Source organism: Symphalangus syndactylus, chromosome 1, assembly GCF_028878055.3.
Source record: "Symphalangus syndactylus isolate Jambi chromosome 1, NHGRI_mSymSyn1-v2.1_pri, whole genome shotgun sequence".
NCBI lineage: Eukaryota > Metazoa > Chordata > Mammalia > Primates > Hylobatidae > Symphalangus > Symphalangus syndactylus.
The window spans coordinates 31,225,001-31,244,575 of record NC_072423.2 but is presented as its reverse complement, the minus strand read 5'-3'; the positions used below and the strand labels follow the sequence as shown (position 1 = coordinate 31,244,575).

The 19,575-nt window shown below is 37.1% G+C and overlaps 1 protein-coding gene across 32 annotated transcripts in view; it reads right to left on the bottom strand.

Moving 5' to 3' along the window:
• Positions 1-19,575, bottom strand: part of TCF4 (transcription factor 4) — a 412,360-nt gene that overhangs the window by 76,890 nt on the left and 315,895 nt on the right. For 2 of the 32 annotated variants that reach the window (XM_055298482.2, XM_055298501.2), the window contains exon 1: positions 2,278-2,523. The exons of the other annotated variants lie outside the window; for them this stretch is intronic. In XM_055298482.2, coding sequence (XP_055154457.1) covers positions 2,278-2,346 — 69 coding nt within the window. In that variant the 5' untranslated portion in view covers positions 2,347-2,523. Of the gene's footprint in view, positions 1-2,277; positions 2,524-19,575 lie in introns of those variants that run through there. 32 annotated transcript variants of the gene reach the window in all.

Genomic DNA, 19,575 nt, shown 5'->3' with positions numbered 1-19,575 from the left:
TGCTATTTTTCAGCATCATTTTGATGTTTAACAATCTGAACTAATAGCCATTTTAAAACATGTCCCAAGCTTCTGGAGGGAATCTGCCCCCCATGCCAACCATTTGTTTCTTAACTGTGGTATAGTTCTGACCATCTTGATGGACTGACCTGCTCTGGGACTGAACAGAAGAGTGGACAATTTTTTGTTTGTTTTAATTGAAGATCCTTAATGTGGGCCACATGTTCCTGGCAGTCATTTGGAAGGCAGGGGCAGGGAATGCAAAGTGGCAGGGAGTTGGGGGGTGGGGGAGGGGTAAGTGGGGAGGGGCTGGATGATGAAAAGACCAGTTCCACAAGGGAAGCACATTAGCAACCCAGAGTGGAAAGGGCCGGAAGGAAAACCCACCCACCTCACCCCTGTGTTCATTCTATCAACCTGCAATTGCTGCAATCAAAACCGTATGTCGGTTCTTCCAGATCTTTCTCACAGGACAAACATGCGAAGGGCCTCAGGCCTGGCGTTGCCATCAAATGGTAATTGATACCATATGAGCCACAAAATAGAAAAGCACATGCAAATAGCAACCACTCTCGCGGCACTCTCCTCCCTCCCACCTTCCAATCCCCTGCTTGGCCCCTTGAGAGGGATGAAATTGCAGGTCTTGCCGGGCTGCTAAGTGCACAGTGCACCATGAAAAACAAGTGTATGTGGCTCCAGTAACCACCTGTAAATCAGAGAGAAAGGAGGGTCCACTAGCCAAGAGCTCGTCCCAGAGAACAGGCGAAGGCAAAAGGTCACGCTGGGTTAATACAAGGTCATCGATCATGGGGTGAAATGAGCACAGGTGTGAAGCAGATCACAGGCCCGGAGCAGGGAATGACCCCCCCCTCCCCCGGTCCCTCAGCACATCCGGCCTGGAGAAAGCTCGTTACTGCTAAGCCACATCTGTCTTCCTCCCCTCCCACCAGTGAGATAGTGGGAAAGTGGAAACCACTCCCCAATTACAAGGCAATTAGAAGAAAAGTGACCCCAATCCCGTATCTGCTGCTCTCCTTTTCTGAAGCTCTTTTGCATCCCATTGTTCTCACAGCAGAAAAAAAAGTCAGGAAAACCCGCTGAGCTGGGGGTTCTGCCAATTGCTGGTTGAATGTAATACAGTAGGTAAAATCCGTCTCTTATTTCCACCAACACTGACAGAAGTACAAGTAGCATACGGCTCTCGCCTCTGCATGTATATATTTTCTTATTAACTCGATCGGGCAGAAATTTGCAGAGATTTGTTTGGATTTAGAAGTCACAACAGAATGTCAGTTTCACAAACCAAGGCTCATTCTGTGGTGAAATGTACAGCTCTGGACCCAATCGTTCACCGCACACAGCTATTTGTTCCAATTCCTCCAGCAGCCGCTTCTGAACAAACAACTAACTTATTCTAAACACAAGCAACGGCTCTAATTTTTCTTCCTTCTCCCTATCCCGTTATATGTGATATTTTAGTCTTATAGATCTTATGAAGTTTAAATATTTTCCAGATGGGCCTAGGGAGCACATAACCGTGTAAACACTTTAAATTATAAAAGGGCCAACTAAACACTTAAAACAGAAGAGGATGATGATGAGATTCTTCTTTTACAAACAGTAATCTAGTGAGCTAACACCAAAAACTGTAAAAAAAAAAAAAAAAAAAAAAAAAAGGTGGGGGGGTTGGGGTGGGGGAGAGATATCAATTCCCTTTTTCCTCCCCAAAACTCTTGGAAGATGAGCTGATTCATCCTCATTTAGGTTGTATCTATTTATATCTTTTCTAAGTAAACCGTTTCTGAGAAAAAAAGATGATTTAAGCTCAATTTACAATTCAATACATCACAATGGTAAGAAACAAAACCGTGGTTGTAACCGAATGATAAATTCCACTGTCCTGCAGAGGGAAAATTAATAAGGCCTATTAACTCCGTCCATTTGCCCTGATCCTCAGCAGTCCCCTATTCCTAAAAGTCTGGCCACAAAAGACCTGAACAAGGTGGCACTTGCCAAGGACCCTCGACCTCAAGGCAATCCAGGAACATTCCTAATGACAGTCAGCACCAACCCAAGAGAAAAGGATGTGAGCAGATGAAGGTGGTAAAGTAACCCGGGCAGAGCGAATTCAAATGAAAGTTCTGGTGAATGCCAGGGAAGACAGAAGTAGTGCAAAGCGAATGGGTAACATACAAGTCAAAGCAGCACAGTGCAGCCCAAGAGGTGTCAAGTCAGGCAGGCTCGAGATAGACCACTCTGGGGAGACTCTGACCTTACCTCTGCTTTCCCTTCGTGATCCAGGCAACATAGCCCTGTATCTGAGCATCTGCATTGTTTAAATTTCATCCTGTGGTGTTGTTTGCTGATTGGTCAGACATGGCTGACAGCATCAGAACTTCAATCTGACACACAAGGAGCAAGCAGGACCACAGCCCAGAATTCATAATGGGAGGGAGAGAGGGAACTTCATGCTGGATATATGAAACTCAGACCCACAGATGTCTGCTGCGAGGCCTGTGGCTGGCCTAGGGGTGGGAGGGCCTAGGATGAGACTGGGAGGAGGGCATGAAGAAGGGGAGGTGGGACAAGCTCAGCCACCCAAATGACCAGGCATGAGGCGTCCCCTGGATACAGCTGCATCTGGAGCCCGTTTAGCAGCTTCCCTCTTGCCACTCCCAGTTCCTGTGACCTCCTGGGAATAGGGGAGGCCTCCCTCCCTGAATGCCTTTTTTACAGAATAAAAGTGGTGGTGTTTTCAGTTTGGGGCAATGCATTTATTTCTCAAAATATTTGACATTTTCCCAAGTAGAGAGAAGCTACTAAAGAGAGCCCAGTTGTCAAAAGCATCCCATCCAGATTTCTCTTATGGTGAGGAATGTCCTCCAATTTAATGGAATTCCTTAACTCCTTGATAGCAGTAAAGCAAAAAAGTAAAGGAAGAGACAAAAAGGTTGAAGGTGTTTAAGACATGGCAAGTAAACTTGCCATAGAAATAATAAAAACAGACAGAAAAGAAAGAAAATAGCTTGCAAGTGGGAAAGGAAAGAAGAACCAGTACTACTGAGTTTACAGGCTAGGTCTTTATTCTGATTCAAGTGCCTGTTCCTTTCCAGGCAATGAGGAGCCACCTGAGACTCACTGAAAGCAAAGGTGGCTGGCCGCAGATCACCCCCTTCTCTTCCCACTTCCAACCTGGCTCCCAGTACACACACACACACACACACACACACACACACACATCCTGGCTCCCAGTACACACACACACACACACCCCTGACCCAGCTACTGGCAACGGCTGCAACTGAGTTTACCTGATGTAAAATGCAGGATCGCTTTCCCTCCTGAAAGTTTATATGTAGGATTATCACCTCCAATTAAGGATCAGTGTTAGTCTATTTAAACTCTTGCCTTCATGTCCCTACTACATAGAATCATGACTGCGCAACTCTGGCGGCCGGGGGTGGGGGGAGAATCAGTCGAATATAAAAATCCAAGCAGACTTCCCTAGGGCTCAGCAAAAAACATTACTTGCAATTTCTCTCTTTCCCAATTTCTCCTTTTCCAGAATTCTTTGTTAGAATTTTGGGGAAGGTATCATAGATTCTGTAATAATTACAGAAGAAGAAAAGATAAAGGTGAAGTAAGGACAACAGTACAATAAAAAAAGAGATGGATAAAAGTGGCAGGTTTGAGGATAAAATAATGGCTGGAGATCAGGTTATTAAAACAAACAAGTGAAATGGACAGAAAAAAGGAACAAGACCCTTTGGCTGAGGGGAAGGAAAAGGTTAACACAACATGAAAATCAAGATTTAATAAAAATTAATCCTTGAAAACACCATCACTGATTTAAAATCAATTTGAAATTGTGAAATTGCAAAGCAGGACAAAATAAATCCATCTGGTTTAAAACAAAAGAAAACCTCTACCACAACCTTCTCACCTCTCCACCTCCAAAAAAGAAAGAAACAATCTCATTTTCCTCTCTACTGTGTAAACATTAGTTATATGGCCTAATTTTCTAAATAAAGCTAGAAAGACAAACCACTGAAATCCAAAGAGTTAAGGAAAGGATATTAGCATAAAGGAAATATATATGAAAATTAGAGCAACAAAGCAGCAGGAGCAATAAATATAAGTAAAGCTAGAGGGTCAGTGTGAATGGCGGAAGTTGTGAATAGGAAAAGAAGCCCAGAAGGAAAGAAGTGGCCAAGGTGGTCTGCGTTTCATTCAGTGAAGAAGATGGTACGAAAGAAACACACTAGGCAAGCATACAGAAACGACTGAACACCAGAAAACATAAACAAGAATATAGGAATTCAATGTGAGAGTGAGACAAATAAACCTAATGTAACAGAGATCAAATAGAAATTGGAAAAACAGAAGGCAGTTTGTCAGAAGCATTTAAAAAGTGCCTTAAGATACATAGAATTATAAATACAGTTTTGCTAAAGGTATGCTAAACAGCACACTTTTACAACCACTATAGACTGAGGAGAGATTATATGAAAACAATATCATGCATTTCTTGAATCTACTTCCTAATTAAAAAAAAAAAAACTGTCCCAACTTCCAAGATCCATTTACAATTGCATGAGACAACAACAAACATATCACACAAGGGCAGAATTCCTTGTCAGGAATGAACGTAAGTAATGCAAATGGTAGTTTTTTGGGGCACATTTCATTATCCAAGACATTCAAGGTATTAAAGGAATATTCATGCAAGCACCTCACCCAAGACCAAAGGAAATCTTTGGTCCTTATTCAAAAGGTTCAATCTACTCATGAACTAGATATGGGAAGGATCAGTTGAGAAAATGTGATTTAAGAAGAGAGCATTTGTAGTGTTAGCTCTGAAAGCCTGAACAGCCTTTCAAGCTCTTGGCCTAGTTTTTAACTCAGAAGAGGATCAACTTTGTTTCAATGATAAACCAATAATTGCATATTTGGTGGAGAAGTCTACAGCTCTGTCAAGCAGCAAAGGAAGCAGGGTGACAGCAGTTTCAGGTGACGGGACACAATAAAAACAATGAGGAAAGAAAATGTTTGCTTTTTCTGTCAACTGAGATGTCAGTACCCGTTAATAAATCTATCTGCTAAATCTACTCTTATTCATGTGGGACATCACCAATTTAAAGTAAAATAAATTATCTTTAATTAAATGGAATTGTCGTCTTCCTCCCGCTATCATCCCCAATTATTACATTCTAATCAGCCCTTTAGGGAGAAGGCAAGAGAGAATGCTGAAAGGCACATTGACTATAAACAATTTCTCTTTCTGTCAACTGGTAAAATTTTTAATTTTAATTATTGATTATAACTATAATTTTTCGATTTAAGTAATGAAAACCACAAAAATTCTGTCACTTTCAGGGGGAACACTGTACATGGTCACTTCCAAATTTCCTTTAACTCTTTCTCTGTGAAAATTTCCAAAATCAGAAGAAATCACTATGAACTAAGCAAATTATCTATTTAAACCTAATCTATTACTTTTATTTCCAGTACAAAAGTACCAGTTTTAATTAATACTCCAGAATGCACAGCACTAACTGAATGCCAGCTAGGATGTATGTTTTTGGTTGCTAAGCTTTCAAAAACTAGGATTATGGAATGGTATCAATTTATGTTTAGACAAGAATGGTATATACACTTTAAACTTTAAGACATGTAACTGGATAAATGGAGGTGGGTGATCTTATTACCAATGCTTATGATTTCCTCTGCCCCAGTTTTCAGCTCGCCCAATTCTCTTTTTTTGTAACTTCATCCAAATTGTAACAAAAGCTATGTGTATTTTTAACCAAGTGATTCATATGAAATACATGCTATTATCAGTTTCCATATTGATAGGATAATGCCCTTCAAAATAAATGATGAAATCAATAAGTAAATGAAGTAGTGTGTCACTCCCACTCCAAAGATACAGAGGTGAACTATTTTCCCAAGAGTGACAAAGAATGAATTTAGGAGCAACTGGGCACATCTTCATTTACGGTGCCCCTTCTGACTCTACTCCCAACAACCAGGTTGGATTTTGTTTGCTTCACTTTTTGTTATAACTATAGACTTTGCAAGGGAGGGTGGGGAGTTTTCTTTTCACCTTCCATGTAACAACAAAATCAACCACTGAAATTTGGAAGTGAATTATTAATTATTTGTTCTACAAAGAAGATAAATGTATCTAGAATAAACAGGTAAGGGTGTTGACTGTTTTCTGACTGCTTAGTGTTACTTTTAAAAATGTAATTTTTTCAGGGTGTAGTACTGTTTTCATTTAGCATGCCTTTGAATTGCCGCCTACAGAAGTAAAAAAAGAAACCACAGCTATACAAGCCTGCTGACTTTCTTATAAAAGAACCAGTTTTTAACTTGTTTATACTACTGATTCCAAATGAATTCAAGATGGTGGCTAGTTAAAGAAAGCAAGCCCATGCCAGGGAGTTTGATCAAAGAACTTCAATTCAGCAATGTTCAGTTTTAATTGACCACTAATTAAGCTACATTAGTCCAAGAAAGGTCTGTATCACTTTGAGTAATAAAGAAAAGAATTAATTTAACCCTGTGTCAGTCAGCTTTAGTAAATTCATCTGAAAGCAACTTCTCAAACGACAGGCATGAAAGAGGTGTCTAGTGTTAAATGCCAAATGTGGTCTACAGAATTCAGAGAAGACCAGGAACTCCGTTTTCAAAGGTATTTGTTACTTTGCTAGTGATGTCACCTTGCAGGTATAATTATCTTCATTACAGATACAAAGATGTCAGCTTTACTCCCTGGGTTGCAAAGGGTTGCTTTAAAATTGGATTCAAAACATGGCATCATACCAGCCACAGTTTTAACTTTCCTGTATTCTAGACAAAAATAGAGTGGATTTGCAAAATCATGAGAATTTTCAAAGGCTTGGAACTCTCCTTCTGGGAAAAGTGAGTTGAAGACTGGGTGGTGGGGGGGGAATGAAACAACTGCAATAACACCACCAAAAAAGCTCATTATAATTAGGAACCACAAGCTATGACAACCATGACAGCAGCATTAAAAGTCCATGTGTTAAAATAGTTCATTTCTGAAAATCCAGTTGCAAAATTTTTATTTTCCCACACGTTGTATATCAAAATCTTTTATCCACAATTCTGATTTAAAAAAAGGCTTTTAGGAAGAGGGAAAAAAATTATAAAACAGCAACAAACTCCATTTCAGGATTTAACATCAAGACGTAAGATATAAGAAAACACTGCTTTAAAACTTGGGTGTTTATGACTGGTAAAGTCCTTCATCTTAACTCAGAGGTAAATGACCTATGGTCTTATGACAAATGTCAAATAGTAAAAATATGTTTAAATTTTAAAAGTAAACCCAGATGTCAATGGTACGCTGGCTTCTATTTTATATTAATTACCTCTGCCCTCCAAGCCTGCATGAAGAGCATTGGCTGTTATATCACTGAAAGCCATAAGGGTCAAATAATCTTGAAGAGGTGTACCCTGTGGCCTCAACACACATTATATTTCGTCTTAATAGTGTTTGGCAACCAAAGACTGCATTTTCTACAACAGTATTTAATAAACAACATTTTTAAATCATTCTGCCGGTACTCATTAAAATGCACTTGTTTGTGAAATGCAATAGTTAGCTCTATGAAACCAAAATATTAATGCAAATTGGAATTTCTAAGTTTAAAGTGGTATTTGCATAACAGGAACTAAACGTGGCACAAGCTGAAAGAGTGCACAGCACACGAATGCTTCTCAACACCATAATTATTACCAACAAAATGATGGCTTACATATATACCATTAGAAGCCCAAGGCATCTGCCAGTCTGTGTCACCATAGGCTTCCGGTGCTCCCAATGTCTAGACTGTAGCAACGAGAGGATGATGGGGAAAGCTCTGGAATTGTCTCACCTGTTAAAGTAGCACAGGTACGAGGCACCAACAATCTCATTCCCAGTGCTTAATAATAGCCTAGGGCTAGCCCATTCATCTATTGCCACCTACGGTTATCACTGAAAAGTAATTAATATGATTTTGAGTGCATGTATGAATGAACATGGTCTTCAGCACTACCAACGCTAACTGGGCACATTTGTCCAACTCAGTGATGCAGGGAATGGAAAGATACTATGTATGTAGGTATGTACTTACTTAAGTACTACTTAAGGGATACAATTTTATAACAACACAAAGTCAGGTTAGTGACTAAATGACTGCTAAGGACAAGATGGACAGATGTTTTCATTTACTATGAAAAATATTTGGACTATGTGAGTAAATACATATTTTTAAAAAATTTTAGATCCAAGGGGTCCACGTGCTTGTTGTTACATGGAATATTGCATGCTGCTGGGGACTGGGCTTCTAATGTACCCATTACCCAAATGGTGAATATTGAACCCAATTTAACTTTTGATAAAATACTACTTTTTACTAAACAGCAAGAGCAGAGGCATGAGCTCTGTAAAATTTGGCAGAGGCCCGCTCTCTCGGGAGCATTCCACCCAAAGGTCTTGTCTAACTGTATGTATGGACATATGCCCGTATGGTGGATGTGACACATTCATTAGGCTGCATAAACATTTCTTGGTTGTCTACAATATGCCAAAAGGTCTACAAAGATGCATTAAGACATGGTCCCTTCTGAAGGGTATCACTGGCTGGAAATTCAAGGTCCCCATTGTGTGCAGACAGGCAAAGGGCTGTATCCTTTGAAAAGTTTGTGTAACTCAAGCTCTAGATTTAAATTCAGTTGAGATAAGCATTCAGTAAAGTGCTACAAGGTAGCATTAAAATGTCAATTCTTACATCAGATATTTGACAATAAAGCTAAGAAAAATGTAAAAATATCCTATTGGAATATATAGCAGCAATGACTCTATTCTGTCATGACCCACATGATCTTGAGCAAGTTATTTAATCCCTCAATGCTGCCATTTCCCAGGCCAGCACCTCCCCATGGAACTTTCTACAATGATACAAATATTCTATATCTGTGCTAATACAGTAGCCACTGATCATATATGAAAACTCAGTAATTGAAACTTGGCTAGTGCAACCAAGGAATTGATGTTTTTAAAGTTTTATTTAATTCTCATTGACTGACATCATTTATTTATTATTATTATTATTTTTAATTTTAGAGACAGGGTCTTGCTCTGCTGCCCAGGCTGGAGCACAGTGGCATGATCATGGCTTGCTGCAGCCTCAGCCTCCTGGGCTCAATGATCCTCCTGCCTCAATCTCCTAAGTAGCTGGGACTACTTATGTGTGCCACCATGCCTGGCTAATTTTTTTTTTTTAACTTTTTGTAGAGACAAGGTGTCCCAATGTTGATCATGCTGATCTTGAACTCCTGGGCTCAGGTGATCCTCCCGCTTCAGCTTCCCAAAGTGCTGGGATTACAGGCATAAGCCACTGTGCCTGGCCTTCATTTGAATGTTAATAGCCACATGGGGCCAGTGGCTACCTCACTGGACAGGCCAGGCTTTGCCTGTGAAATGGGATGATGACTCCTGCATGACCTATCTTACTGAGGTGCAGTAACGATCAAATGAGAACCGGGTTGAGAAAATGTCTGAAAGAACCTAAGCTTACAACTGTATTTTACTGGATATTAATTATTGCTACAATATTTTCTGTAAGCTTTATTTTAACTGTAAGCCACTTTCCTAATAATTAAAAGTCACAGTAAGATTGGTTTTATACTCCATAAATGTCTGAGTTAAATACTACACAGGCAAGCTTCCTGAAGCATATTCTAAAAACACTGTGTAAGCAAGTTATTGCTCTACAATTATTCAGAGGGACATATGGACTACAAGAGAAATACTGAGAGTGCAACACAGATAATCAATGATTGATCAAAAAAAGGTCAATACTCCCTCAAATAGTTTCGCTTACAGGAAATTCATCATGTAAAAAAATTACCACCTTTCAGAAACAGAAATATTCAAATAAAACAATTACCATAAAAATAGTAATCGTTATTACTTGTCTGGCACATAAAAAGAATGTTGAAATTTTCTTTTCAGTTGCTCACTTTGAGTACAGACAACGCTGTACAATAAAAGGTGGAAGACAGTTCAAAATAAATGCCAGTTTAGGCAAACTTATAGATGGTTATAGACGTGATGTACAAAGTAAACCTAAACACATCAGTGTGATTTTACTAGAATGTGTTGTACCAAGCTGGACAGGGAAACAGGAAGAGTGAAGTGCAGGGTCTGAGAATGCCTGTGGGAAGGAATTGAAATTCCATTAGCTAATGGGCTAAGCAATAAACGAAAGCATATCTGTACACCAAAGATATACTGCAAATCAGAGCTGCCATTCCCGTGCCCAGCCTCCACATCTACTCTCATTAAACCTTGGAGAACTTTGTATATCATGGGGAGGAAATTGAAGAGTGGTTCAAGTTACTGTGAGGCTTGGCAACTAGCTCCAAAATGTGGCACCTAAGGATTGAGGTCTAGAAGTTGGCACGTGTAAGACTCAGCCACCAGATCCTGCCACCTTCCTCCACAGGGTGCTATGGAAGGCAACTGACGTTTCAAAATCACTTCCGTATCACAGTCAAGAATTATCTACATTGAGGGGAAGCGCAGCAGTGGCAGGGAGAGAGGTCCCCAGTTGTGAGGAGGTAAAGGAGTTGCATTATTGGGAAAGCTGAAAAGAACGTCTTCAATGTTGGCTTTAAATTTTAATCTTTTCTTGATAACAGACGATATGATGTTACGATGTTAATGATGATGTAAACAATGTCCGTAATGCCAAAAAACTTAAAACATAAATATTAATTAGTTTCTTTATGCTACTTTCTTTTTTCCACTTTATGTCCTGTAGGAAAAAAATGGTAATACACTTCCTCATTTAGGATGATTCAAAACAAACCAATAGTTACACTGATAGAGGGTTCTAAACATTTTAAAAGGTAAGACAAAAATATATGTTTAGGGTATGCAGACATGTTGCGTTACTGACTCAACATACTCTAACAGCTGCTTTGAAGCCATTCCAGTTGGTTCACAAATAATGTACAATATTTAATACACTATAAAATCTCACATTTTCATGGTAAAAGGTAGAAATACCTGGGCAATGCTATAGTGTGCTACGCCAAAAAAAAAAATGTTTTGGAAACAAAAGAAAAAAGGAAAAAAAAGAAAAGGAAAGGGGAAATAGAAAGGGAAAGAAAACAACAAAAAAAGTTATCCTCTATAAATGCCTCACAATACCAAGATTTAATTATGGAACTTAGTATGACATTATTTAATTCTTAAGGTCCAGATATATTACTTTGCAAGCACGACTTCCCAACCTCAGCACTTCTGAGGGTCTGTCTTGCGCACTGTTAAGATGTTTAGCAGCATCCCTGGCCTCCAGCCCTAGATGCCAGTAGCAAGCTCCTGCCTGACCCCCACAGTTGTGACACTCAAAATTGTTTCCAGATATTGCCGTATGTCCCCTGGGGAACACCCGTGTTCTAAAGATATATGTTTGTAATCTTAGTCTGTCAGCAACAAATATCCACTTTGATTTTCTTAAATCTTCATATAAACAACGTCCATCTCTAGGAGTATCTTCTTGCAACTAAACAAGGAAATAGCCATTGACACCTATGATCACTTAGTATGTCTGACTTTGTGATCTTATGGCGCTCCATAGTCTTAGCCTCTAACTTTGAAACAGGCAACCTATGTTCACTCTGGAACTTTCAGAACCAACTCTATAGCAGTCTTGATTATGTGATAGCAAATATTTTATCATTTTCAACTGAATGTTCTGAACTACATGCAATAATCAAAATAATACTCTGTATAAAAATTTTTGATGAATAAACAAGTTTGAGTAATAAATAACTGGCATTATCTATTACTGTCTAGTTACGAAATCTATCCATCTATCTACCCACCCAACCAGACTTTCTCCAATCCAGCCATACATTCATCATCATAAAACCTGTCATGCTTTCAATTCTGATTGAGTTACACAGGTAAAAAGCCTAGGACCAGCCAAAGAGTTTAATCTACATAGCTCCCTATTGGCAATGCATCTGTGAAGACACTGTTATCTATAAATAATTCCACATCAGGCCAGCTATATATTTTATATACTACTTCATCTAACTCAAAACAGGAAAATATCTTAATGTATAAATGTGTTTAGGTTTTCTTAAATTGGTTACTTTGTTAAATAGGTAATCTATTGAGAGATGCAAGATTCTAATACGGATTATCCTGAGAAGGTAAACATTTAAACAGACCAAATGAACCCAGGAATCACCATCTAACTTTAAAACAGGTTAAATGGATCTTCAACGTGAAGATTAAAAATGTATTAAAGATTCCAAAAACAATGCTAGCCTAAAGCTACTTAGCCATGATCTATTTGTCCTTTCTCATCTGTTTTTCCTTTTTCATCATCTAAAGATAATGGAGAAAAAGTACCATAAAACCAAAACTTCCTTCATAAGAAACAATTCAGTATGGTTTTGCATTTTTCAATGTCATATCTGAAAGGTAAAGCAGCTTCTCTAGTCTACAGGTTAGGATATCATAACGATTCATGTAGGTCATCTTTCTTGGGGTTAATTAAGGAAACTGAATCCTAAATGATTTTATCAGCAAAAGTGACACTGTAAAGTTGGGCCAAGAGGATCTGCTATTACAGGAATCCTTTAAAATGTAAACGCATTTAACAATCATGCATCTATTTCTAGCAGTTTAAGCTCATTCCCTGGAAGCATGCAAGAGGTGTGCTGCACTTTGCAACCTCTGGGAAGTAGGATTACCAGATTCACATCAACACATCTAATTTTACAGTTACCTTATGTAAGTTTTTAATACGGCACAGGTCTTTTTCTCAGGTGTTAATAGAAAAATCAATTTTAAGTCACAACAGCTGTGATCATTTTAAATATCACAGCTGTCACAAGTTGAAAATAACCAATTTGAGCATACAAGTTTCTGCTGCAAATGTAAGAAGATGGAAATGTGATGGAATTTTATCTTTTACTCCCTCTGAAGCTGAATGTCTAATACAATAGTAGAGTAATAACTTATTTGCTTTAAAATAAAATCAGGCTCCCATTTCTTTACTGACCTAGCCAACAGATGGCTCAAAAGAACAGAGAAGAACATCATTTTTAAGATACACTCCTATGGCAAGTGTGGAACATGTTTAATTATGGAAGTATTAACTCAGGAAAGAGTGAGTTAAATAGTTGATATCAAAATTGAGTTCATTTATGTAAACATTTTGTTGTGAAGCCAGGGGGGAGATTAAGTGGGATCCATGCTACATATTAAGTGTTATTAAAATCTAGGAATTTAAATTATTACACAGGACAAAGTCTAAACTGATATGAGAATAGTGTTAACTAGTATCTTGCAGAAAATAATGGCATTGTATCTATTTCTTTGCAAACTCAAACTAGCCATTGGATGGCATGAAATAAAAGTTCCTCTCCCTCCCCCTTCAATCCAAATTTAATGTCATTACGTTTCAAAGACTATAATGACATTCCTAAAGAACTCAAAATTTAAAAAAGAAAAGGAAAGGACAGAGAAGGCATTATCTATTCTACTGGCTGAAGAAAGTTTAGATTTCTCTGTGTGAAATGAATTACGGAAAATGAACACCCAAGAAAGTTTAGAATTATAATAACAAACAATTATTGCCACCTATGCTCCAGGGGAGAACCGGGCTCAAGTGTTTGAGAAATGATATTGCATGATTAATACAAGGAAGAACTCAACCAGAAGAAAAGTATAATCTTATACCAAAGCCTTGGTAATGTTACACAACTTTTTCAAAATGTTTTCAAGGTCTCCTAACATCCTGGCTGATATATAAGTAGAAAATAAAAATTTAAAGTATTTTCATCCCAGATCTTCAATCCTACTTCAATGAGTTTGACATTTCCCTCCCCCTTCCTTACAAATTCACAGAGTAGAGATAAAACGTTGGCGATATTTGCAAGTAAACAACTTGTATGAAAAAAGTTGACACCAATCCCCATCCCATTTGGCTTAGGGAAGTTTAGTGCAGCAGGTAGAGGGAAGCCCTAATATCCCATATTATATGCATATTAATTTCAAAGCTACATGAAAAACACTGTAGTCTTTTAATCACATCAACACAAAAAAGCACTACAAAGTGAAACTACACTTGTTACACATTTATCCCAACCCCCACATCACACAAAGGGAGCCTAAGTAAACAGCATCCATCCAGCTCCTTTAATGCTGAGCCTCCACTTCTGTAATAACAGGTGCAGAAATAATAATGTGCTGGCCAATCAACTTTTTCCTCTGATTTGTCAGTTTAGCTTAATAATGCCATTAGGAATGTAAACATTTCTGCAATTTATATTTAAAAGTCAATAAAATAATGGGGTGCAGAATTTATCCTTTTTAATTTTTTAAGTAATACATTTGATTATTTTAATCACGTCAGTACTTAACTGGATAGGGTTTAAATATGCATGTAACATCAATTTAATTTGTTTTATTCGTTAGAAAAGCTATTGAGTCATACAGTATTTATTCTCCTTAAAAAAAAAAAAAAAAAAAAAAAAGACCACACATTCTAAGAGAAAGGGAGTACAGGGCACTTGTATCTTGCTTCCCTTCTTGGAGATGGGATTCTGGTGCCTTCCAAATGTCTTTCAGTGGGAGCATTTTAAAATGGTAACCAAAGAGGTGAGGATCCAATACACACACTAGATGGCTGACAATAAAAAAAAGGAGTGTTTCCATACTGTGGATAAACTTTATTGGGCTACAGTAATAGGACTGTGGTTGGTAAATGCATCAACTATTTTTAAAATGGTGTGAGAGTTTTTCCCAACATAGCAATTCCCACTTAAACAGGATCATTATTGGTGCAGTCATTCAGTACTCTATAATTCTCACCCTTAGGTTTGTGGAGGTGAAAAAGCCAAGTCAAATGTTAGCCTCCACTGTTAACATCCCCTATTCATTTTCAGGTCAGCTACAATGGAAGCAGCTGGAATTCAACTCTCCCCACTCTCTCTCACCAATTACCTCAACATGCCCTCTCTCAAGATGAGTGTAATTTGGTCTCTAGGAAAGCACAGAGCTAGGTCCCTGGAGGATGCCAGCCAAAGCCTGCATTTTTTTCAGTTGAGCCTGAAATTAGACCATCTACACTGCTCCCACCTCTGACTTCTCAGGTGTTCAAACCCACTCTTTAGCCCCCTTTTTTTAGGTGGGGAGAACAGAGTTTAAAGCAGTATACTCTCCTAAACAGAATGTTAGAGGTGTAGTGTCTCTTTTAAGTCTTTCTGGATTAAAGACCTCAATGAATATGTGCAGATTTCTTTAAGAAATTAGGAAGAATAGGAAGAAAACTAGGTAAACAGGAGCAACACAGCATTTAGAGACAGAAATATCAGAAATGTGAACTCTTAATTCTAATCAGAATGTGGTAGTGTGCCATAAATACATCTGCAAATAAAAGGTTGTAGTTTGGAACCAAGTCATGGATCTTCAGCACTGCAAAAAGGAAAGTCTCCAAAGTTTAAGTGGAGTTCATGTATAATTCTCAAACCACTTTCAAGCTCAAAACCAGTAAATTTCACCTTAAGAAGTATTCTTCAGAAGAAAAAAAATTGTTTTGCTTAATAAAATGCCATGGTATCTATATACCTAAAACGATATGATGATGTGCCAAATAGTTTATTATAGAATTTGAAATGTTATAAAGTCTGCAACTATGGACATTTTCTGAAAATTCCAAGTATATCTTTCAGTAGATCACTTCACACTAAAGGAGACAATTTTATACAAGTATCTTTTCCACTTTTGTCTCTATTGATCTCTTTTCCTGGTATACAAACAACTGCTTTTTTTTTTTTAGGACCATGATGATTTCCTAAATAGATAATAAATATTTTATGAATATACAAATATCCCTTTTTTTAGTAATCAATAATGTTTATCATATATAACTTTAGCCTGTGTCATCTTAGAGTTATGTTTGAAGTATTAAGGGCTAATAAAGTGCAATTAAACATACAAAAACTTGAAAAAGCTTAAAACTAAAATTACTTTTAAACTACGTTGACTGTGAAAGATTATTTATTTTGTAACTCTGATAATATCGGAGGGGAAAAAAGGCCCAGTAATCTTTTATGTGTCTGCATACTGAAATTCTCACAGGTACAAGGCATGTATTTAGGTCAGCTGTGCAGAGCAAATATATGTCTCCACTGTATTTTCTCCTTAAGGCAAAAGTAAATCTGAATTCTAACAACTTTTACAATTGCCAGAACCACATCTAAAATCTCTTAAATTTTCTGAATGAGAAAACAAGAGATTCATTTAATAGATCCCTGATGGCAGCACGTAGACCATGTATTTGATCTACAATAGTGATTCTAAAGAACTTAGACTGCAGCATTGTTTTTCTTAGTGGAAGAGCAATAATAGAAGTTTCAAGTAGGCTTGGAAACACACACATACAAAATTCATAATAATGAAATATGACAGTGTCTAAAGTCCAACTATGATCAAGCCATTAAAAGATAAGTTATAAAGGAAGACATCACTTATTCTCAAGCCTCCATCGTGGTACTACAATTTAGTAGAAACAAAACAACAACAAAAAAAGCCGAATAGGGGACGTAATGCAAACCACATTTATAGTGGAACAGGAAACAAATGATTCTTCAGCACAATTTCCTGTAGATCAGTTGGAAAGGTATTTAAAAGACTGCATCAACTATTACATCTTGTTTCCTGACCACTTTTCTCCCCAACCCTCTTTCTCCTATCCCAATGTCCTTTCTCCTAATTCTGCCTGCAACAATGCCATCACCCAGCGACAGAATGATGCTTTACCAACACTACATTTAAAATGCTTAGACATAGCAGAAATTAGGAATTAGATAAAATTAACCAAAGATGTAACTGATCCACATTTTTTCCCTGAGAAATTAGCCTCACAGAAATGTTCAAACTGGTATCTGTGAATCTCATGCAGGGATTTTGAAAATTTAATCAGAGGCAGGAAGGCAAGATCTAGCCACAATGTCAAGATTAAGTGTCTGGTGAATTTTTATCAGCTTAAACGTAAAGAACAAAATCAACATAACTTTGTTTTAAAGTAATGAAGCATAAAAGAAAAAAATAAAAATTTCATTGTTATTTTTAAATGGGTAAATTAAAGTGCCAACTATATAAAAAAATAAGCTCACAAAAAAGCAGTTTTTCCTACATGCTTTCTCTTTAATATGTTTTATTTTATTGAACCAGTGGGGAATTAAAAAATTTGATTACTTTGTGGCCTAAGCAAATTTTTGCTGTGTAATAGCAAGTAAACAGCAATTTAAAAAAATAAAAGCATTTATACTGGCTGCTTTCATTTATCATCATGGTTCTGAAAATAGTAAGTATAAGAAATATATTTTTAAAATGCCAAATGTAATTTGCATAGTTGACACTCTACTGGAAACTTTAAAACCCAGTGGCTACCTATGTCCTATGTGTGACTGCTCCAACCAACTGTGAGGTTTGGGGAAAAAAAAAGAGTCATATGTAAAATGTACTGAAAAATGTTATTAGCGGCGTTATTTAAATATTAATCTTTTTATGTTAGCACTTCCTGTGACAAATAAGAAAAAGCTAAACTCTTCATACCCCAATTTTCAGCTTTAAAAAATTTAGCTTGCTGACTGATATTGTCACTTATTTATAGGAAAACTTGCTTCTAAGAATACATTTCCCAATTGAGAGATTCTGATATTCAAATACTCCTAATTTTTCACCTTAAGCAGGACTCGTAACATTATTTTCTTCTTTGGCCTTGATATCAGAAATAATTAACATCCAGTTTCATCTCTGAACTTTATGGACTTGAAAAGCTGCATAATATGACCAACAGTCAGAATATAAACATAAAAAGCTCATTACCATTTACTTTCCGAGATTTGATGATTTGACAAATAACTATTTCAAAACAACTACTTTGAAACATGGTTTGAAGCTTGTTAGTATAAAGCAAAAAGAGCAATTACAATAATTATAGGTTTCTCTATACGGTTTAACACATGCACATGCTGGCGAGAGCTGATGATGTGATCTTAAATTACTATTAGGAGGAAATTTCACCACTTTTGTTTTCAATTTTATTTGCCATAATTTTATCTTTGTGGATATGCTATAATATTAGATATGTGAAATTTGACCAAATAATCACTTATTAAAATTCTTCTTCAATGAACATGTAAGAAGCTATAAAAGTCAAAATTTAGAGCTAGAACTACACTTATTGTAGAGCAGGTAATGCCTAATACTTCTTATAGCCTTAATAAGGACAGATACATTGGCACACTTTGATACAAGCTTGTATTCCAACACAAAAAGCTACTGATTTTCTCTGCAAAAAAAAATCTGTTTCGTAGTTCAGAAGTGGTGCTTTAATTTTTTTTTAAGCTTAGATTTGGATTCATTTGTATTTAAACCTCTAATGCATAAAAAAATCACAAAAATTATTTGATCAAGTTCATTAAACTCTCACCTGAGGAGAAACTGATTTTTAAAAATACATTCTGGTTTATATCCAAAATTTATCCTTTGATAGCTCTTGTGTTACGATTTTTTGTTAAGTATTTGTTTCAGAGTCCACACTTCTGGACAGGTACAGTTGTTCACAGAAACAAGGAAAAATTTTGTTGTGGGATATAGACATGGAAACACTTCCTAACTTAAGGTAGTAAAAAAATTCACATTTTTTTTTGTTTGTCCTAAAATATCATCGATTATATTTCTGCTAGAAAGTTAGAGGACAACTGATTTTACAAACCCTATAGTTGCCAGTTCGTAAAAGAAGAAACCATAATTGTTGTAATGCTTAATTATATTCTTCCCACAAGCTAAAATCAGTGTGTTTTGGAATGATTTTCCATTTTTCTTCTTTTGTTTATTCACAGGGAAAACCTGCTTCCTCTGGCCTCTCTCAGTTCAGGGAGTTCAAACTGAATTTAAACAAGTAATTGACTTGTCACTGGGAAAAAAGAAGGAATTCAGTGCTGTGTTCTCTTCAGAGGAAAACTTGTGCAACAAATAGCTGACCACACTTAACTCCAACAATTCAGGTTCAAACACACATTGGTTAGACATGCACATACACACAAAAACGTATAGATATTCAACCTCCAAACGATAAGAGAAACTCAAGAAATGTAAAGTCTCTTCGACAGGCATTTTGAACAATTAACGCATGGTATATACAATCTCCACAACATGTCTGGCACCAAATCAAAAGCCGCTCAATGCAGAATTAGAGCCAGCAGAATACACACTGTAGAATAAACAAAAATCTGCTTCATCAGTGTATGCATGAGGGCATTTTAAAAAATGGTATAGAATTGGCCCCTTCCTTGGGACACACACAACTGGACTTTGCTGTCTGTTTCACAAAGCTAAGATGGACAACTGGTGGCCATCCGCAGTTTCAAAAGCTTTCTGCTGGTGTTCCAAATGGCTATCTTTTTCTAACTATAATGTATGTACAGTTTGCCTCTTTCTAGTGTTTGAATCAATAGAGATAC